At 39.7% G+C, this 6,649-nt stretch overlaps 1 gene segment (V, D, J or C); it reads left to right on the top strand.

Moving 5' to 3' along the window:
* The first annotated feature begins 5,466 nt into the window (after positions 1 to 5,466).
* LOC101353719 (immunoglobulin lambda variable 1-47-like) lies at positions 5,467 to 6,395 on the top strand. The segment is given in 2 exon segments: positions 5,467 to 5,619; positions 6,066 to 6,395. Coding segments are annotated over 2 exon segments (342 nt in total).
* The last annotated feature ends 254 nt before the right edge of the window (positions 6,396 to 6,649 follow it).

Raw genomic sequence — 6,649 nt, 5'->3', positions numbered from 1 at the left:
AGATTAGACTGGACTATGGGTCATAAAATGATACTTGTGAAGAGAGTGCTTCTTAGCTTAAGTAAATACATGAGACTAAATGCGCAGCTCCTGTCCGGAGGTGAGATGAGAAGGCAGAGAGGGTCAGGAGCTAGTTGAATGGACAAGGGAAATCAGGGGTGGAAAGGAGGAGTGTGCTGTCATAGTATAGGGGGAGCAATTAAGGGTACATAACAATCTATATATAAATTTTTGTATGAGAGACTAACTTGAATTGTGAACCTTCACTTAAAATACAACAATTAAAAAAAAAAAAGAAGTGGGCAAAAGTCTTCAATAGACATTTGTCCAGAAAAGACATACAAATGGCCAATAAGCACGTGAAAAGATTCTCAACACCATTAGTCATTTACCCATCCACCCATTGCGATCAAGTTGATTCCGACTCTTAGCGACCCTATAGGACACAATAGAACAGCCCCATAGGGTTTCTAATGCTGTAATCTTTACAGGAGCAGACTGCCACATATTTCTCCTATGGAGTGGCTGGTTGGTTTGAAATGCTGACTTTTCAGTTAACAGTCGAGTGCTCAACCACCGCGCCACCAGGGCTCTTCCCATCAGTCATTAGGAAAATGTAAATCAAAACCATAATGAGGTACCATTTCACACTCACTAGGATGGCTATTACCAGAAAAAAGCAAAATAAGTGTTGGTGAGGATGTGGAGAAATTGGAATCTTCATTCACTGATAGAGGGAATGTAAAATGGTTCAGCCACTGTTGTAAGCAGTTTGGTTCCTCAAAAAGTTAAACATAGAATTACCACATTGTTGTTGTGTGGAGAAATTGGAATCTTCATTTACTGATAGTGGGAATGTAAAACGGTTCAGCCACTGTTGTAAACAGTTTGGTTCCTCAAAAAGTTAAACATAGAATTACCACATTGTTGTTGTGTGGAGAAATTGGAATCTTCATTTACTGATAGTGGGAATGTAAAATGGTTCAGCCACTGTTGTAAACAGTTTGGTTCCTCAAAAAGTTAAACGTAGAATTACCACGTTGTTGTCGTTGCGTGCCATCAAGTCGATTCCAACTCACAGCAATCCTATAGGATGGAGTAGAACTCCCTCATAGGGTTTCCTAGGCCGTAAGCCTTATGGGAGCAGATCACCAGGTCTTTTCTCTTGCAGAGCCACTAGGGGGTTCGAACTGCTGACCTTTTGGTTAGCAGTCAAGTGCTTAACCATCAGATCTCCTTTAGAATTACGGTATGACCCAGCAATTCTACTCCCAGGAATATACTCAAATGAATTAAAAATATGTACTCCAATAAATCTATGTACACACATGTTCATAGCAGCATTATTCTCAATAGCCCAAAGGTGGAAACAACCCAAACGTCCATCTGTGAATGAATGCATGAAAATACATAAATACATTGTGGTATATGCATACAATGGAATATTATTCAGCCATAAAATGAATGAAATACTGATACATGCAATTTAACTGGATGAACCTTGAAAACATTATGCTAAGTGAAAAAAGCCGGACACGAAAGATCACATATTTTATGATTCCACCTAAACAAAATATGCAGATTAGGTAATCCAGACAGACAGAAAGCAGATTGGTGGTCACCAGGGGATAGGGAGGGGACCATGTGGAGTAATTGCTAAATGAGTGTGAGGTTTTATTTTATAGTGATGAAAATGTTTTGAGACTAGATAGAGGTGGTGATTGCACACCACAATAAATGTATTAAATGTCTTTGAACTGTTCACTTTAAAATGATTAATTTTATGTCATGTGAATTTCATCTCAATAAAAAAATAGGTGTATCTTGAAAACATAATGCTAAGTGAAAGAAGCCGTCCCTATAAGCCACATATTGTACAATTCCATTTATGTGAAATGTCCAGATTGGGCAAAACTGGAGACACAAAGTAGATTAGTGGTCACTTAGGTGGGTGGTGGAGCCCTGGTGGCACATTGACTGAACTCAGTTGCTAACCCAAAGGTCGGCAGTTAGAATCCACCAGCCTCTCCTTGGAAACCCTATAGGGCAGTTCTACTCTGTCCTATGGGGTCGCTATGAGTTGGAATCAACTCAACAGCACCTAACAACATCAACAGGTAGGTGGTTGCCGTGAATAGGAATCCACTTGAGGGCAACTGATTTGATTTTTCTTTTTACATGGGTGAGAGAAAATGGTGAATGACTGCTAATGGGTATGGATTCCTTTTCAGAATGATGAAAATGTTCTAAAATTGATGTGGTGATGGTTACACAGCTCTGTGAATATACTACAAACGAATGAAATGTACATTTTAAATGAGTAAATTGTACAGTATGTTAATTATTTATCAGTAACCTGTAAACCTTGCTGTAGAGTTGATTCCAACTCATAGTGACCCTATAGGACAAAGTAGAACTCCTGCATAGAGTTTCCAAGGAGTGCCTGGTAGATTCTAACTGCCAACCTTTTGGTTAGCAGCCATAGCTCTTAATCACTACTCCACCAGGATTTCCTAATTATCAATACAAGTGTTATACAAAAACAGACAAACAAAACCAAAAACTACTACAATATTAATTATTTTTTTCTGGATAGTCTTGGATTCTCCATACAATTTGAATTTTGCAGTAATGAACGCTAAGATAAAAAGTTCTGATGTTGGTCTGACTTTTGTATAATGTAACTAGATTACATAATGACTGCTACTTTTCACGTTTCTTTTAGCAATCCCTATATTTATTTTATTTATATATTTATACTAGCACTGAATTACTATTGCTATTTTATAATCTGGCACATAGTAGATGAACCAAACCAAAACCAAACCTATTGCCGTTAAGTCGATTCTGACTCATAGCAACCCTACAGGACAGAGTAGAACTGCCCCATATGGTTTGCAAGGAGCAGCTGGTGAATTTGAAATGTCAACCATTTGGTTAGCAGCCAAACGCTTAACCACTGTGCCACCAGGTCTCCAGTAGATGAACAGTGAATAGTATTCAATTAAGTATGGCTGTATGACCATCAAGGAACCCTGATGGCAAATGATTACACAAGCGCTTGGCTGCTAACGGAAAAGTCAGTAGTTCAAACTCACCAGCTTCTCCAGAGGAGAAAGATGTGGCAGTCTGCTTCTGTAAAAATTACAGCCTTGGAAACCCTATGGGGCAGTTCTACTCTCTCCAATAAGGTTGCTATGAGACGGAACCGACTCTATGGCAACGAGTTCAGCGGGCATGATCATTATGTTGTACACTGCCATATTCTCATAATTAAGCCTTCCCCATCCTAGATCTGTGAATTTTTCTTTTCGTGGAAGATGAGGAGTGAGAGTTGGTGCGTTTTCTATTTTACTTTTGCCCACAGACATAATCTTGCGTTTACCTTTTGTTGGTACTGGATACTTTTGTTGGGTTTGTTTTCCAGAAAATTAAAAATACTTTTATTTGGAATAATTTAAAAAGTTGTTCCATATAACTTCTTTCAGTAAGGCTGTAAGTAAATATTAATTAATACATTTATCCAACAAATAATTATTGTGACTAGCGTGGGATTTGGCAACTACCTTCAAACATCGGAAGAGTAAGATACAAGGAAAGTAAAGGAATTCAACAACTTAGAAAGCATCATAGAAATAGTTCTAAAATCCCAAAGTAACTAAAAATAATTAGGATGAGGCCTGACAATCTACATTAGAAAAATCAGCCATTGAAAATCCTATGGAGCACATTTCTACTCTGACACACACGGGGTCACCATGAATCTGAGTCATCTCAACTTGAGGACAGTTAGTGGGTTTTTTTGTTTGTTTGTTTGTTTTGTTTTGTTTTTTTCTTAGAGCATTGCCATAGGAAGCTGTTCACGAAAAGATGAGCCCCTGAGCCTCACCACTAGAGGGAGGTAGGATAGCTAAGGTATCTATTTTTAGATACAATCCTCTTGAAACATTTCTAACTGACTAGTTCTAAGTAAAGGAGTTCACATATGCAGTCACAAGAGGGAGCAGTTAGAGCTGCAAATCTAAGCTCCTTCCACGGGGAGGGAGAGATTGTCATCAAGTTGTGCAAAGAACTTACTTTCATCCTTTTTCACTGCCTTGTACTTTATAGCCTTTTGCTGAGTATGTGCCCAGCTTCAAGGGCATGGGGGCCCTAAGTCCTTTCCCAAACACATAGCAGAGAGCTAACCTGGCACGGGGAGAAATGAAGAGAGAAATGATTAATAAATAGTTCAATTTTAAATAGCCAGGTAGTTGTTGCCATAGTGGAGTGACAAGCCTAGTTATTGTAGCAGAGAAAAATGAGTAATTTTAATTTTATTCCATTCTATTTATTTAATAACCACTTTTGAGAATAACCAGAGAAATTTTTTCATGTTTACTTCCACTTTTTTGTAAAATGATTTTATTTCATTTCCCTTTACAAATCTTCTCTTCCTGTCTTTTCCTTCCCTTCTTTTCTCCTTAGTATCCTCAAAGCATTCCATCCCTAGACATGGGTATGGAGATGAGAAAACCTGAGTTAAGGAGGGGCTCAAGTGGGATAAGAATAAGTACCATTCAACTCATTCCTTCTTGTCTGAAGACCAGAGACCTCCAGCAATGCCATCTAGAAAATAATTGAGACATAATTCCAGTAGGCAGTGTGGGAGATCCGAGTACCAGCCAACTTGGCTTTAGCCTGGGGTCTAACGCTCTCTTTTCTTGTCACACTGAGCATAGCAATATTATACAATTATGAAATTAGTTCTGTGATATAGCTTGGAAATATTTTCTCCCACAGTGCCATTTTATTTTTAACTTTGCTTAAGGTAATTTTTTTCCAGAAAGAAATTTCTAACTTTTGCATTTAAATTATATATTACTGCTTCTAACATTTACTTGCTCTGGTTGGTAATGTGGCTAGAAATTGTCTTCCTCCCATTACAGTACAGGGCTCAAAATAGATGTCTTGGATTAAAGGACATTTCCTATCAGCTCAATGGAGCATCAAACCACCAATTAGTGGTGGTTGTTGCCTTTATCATAAAAAACCAGTTGCTGTAAAGTCGATTCCATCTCAAGGCAACCCTATGTGTGTAGGAGTAGAACTGTGCTCCACAGTGTTTTCAGTGGCTGATTTTTTGGAAGTAGATTGCAAGGCTTTTCTTCCGAGGCACCTCTGGGTAGACTCGAACCTCCAACCTTTAGGTTAGCGGCAGAGTGAGTTAACCATTTGCACCACCCAAAGACTCTTACCATGAATATGGGCTGGATAACTTCCTTGTAAGTGATTTTACTAATCGAGATATAGCCTATTTGAGTTTGAACCTCGAAAATGAGCTCCTTTTAAGCCCTCTGTATTAGGGCTGGACATTGGGTAAACAATCTTAAATTTAAGACTGCAAGTTGGGGTGTAACCAACCAAAACGCTGCTCTGTCTTTGGTTGACAGTTGGCTGGGGAACACCAAAGTGAAAGCTGCCTTGTGGGGATTGTGCTAGTGGTGGCTGCTTGCTTTGTTTCTTGGGAGCTCCCCCAGCCTAGGATCAGACAGAGAGCCTGAGCTCTGGGGCCTAGAACCCCAGTTCCCACTTGAACTATGAGGCTGGTGACAGGAATGGCTGTTCTCCTAACTTTGGGTAAGTGCTCTAGGGTTAAGAAAGGATGACTTTTGTGGCTGAAGGACACAAGAGAGGTATCTACTGTCTCCACTTCTCCCATAGTGCTTTATCAGATTACTGAAAAGTTTGTGTCTACATGTTTCTCTTGGAAGTCTGGCATCTGTGTAAGGGGCTGGCCATATCCAAAGACAGCTAAATTCTACAGCTCTCAGGCTATAAGGAGCTTTAGGTTCATTGATCCCAAGAGCCATGGAAGGTGGGCAATTTATCTTTATCCTCATAGCTCTGAACAGCACAGTAATAAATACTGGAAATATTTCTCTCATACTGTGCATCACACACAAAAATACTTACATATGGGGTAAGGGCAGAGAGGAGAGCTCTGGGAGTGCCTGTGTTCCTGACCTTTAGATGCACCTTAATTTAACAACCAAGAGCTAATCTGTTGTTTCTCAACCCCTCAGGTATCACGGGTGATGCTAAAACCACACAGCCAAATTCAATGGAGAGTACTGAAGGAAAACGTGTAAACTTGCTTTGTAACCACTCCACAATCAGTGGGAATGAGTATATATATTGGTATCGACAGATTCCCCATCAGGGTCCACAGTACGTGATTCATGGCATAAATAACAACGTGACCAATGAAATGGCCTCTCTGACCATCCCTACTGGCAGAAAGACCAGTACCCTGATCCTGCCCCACGTTACTCTGAGAGACACAGCTGTGTACTACTGCATGGTGAGAGACACACAGTGGCTCTGATGGGGCTACACCTGTGCAGTATCTTCCTGGTGGGGGAAGGGAAGCAGTAGGTTTCATCTAAGAAACTACTGCACAAGAATGACAGAAGCTCAATAGAAGAAGAAAAGTAAGGGAGAAAAAAGGAAAAAAGAAGACAGAGAGAGGAAATCAAGGAGAAGGAGAAGATAAAAGGGATGAAAAGGGTGAAGAAGGGAGATTTCATTTTTGAAGGGACTGAGAAGCTTGACAAGAAACAAAGAATAGCAGTTGCAATCCTGCAATAAAGAGAAAAGGAAATGAGAA

This window comes from Trichechus manatus, unplaced genomic scaffold (assembly GCF_000243295.1).
Source record: "Trichechus manatus latirostris isolate Lorelei unplaced genomic scaffold, TriManLat1.0 scaffold00268, whole genome shotgun sequence".
NCBI lineage: Eukaryota > Metazoa > Chordata > Mammalia > Sirenia > Trichechidae > Trichechus > Trichechus manatus.
The sequence above is the reverse complement of the archived record's forward strand: the minus strand, read 5'-3'. Positions and strand labels throughout refer to the sequence as shown.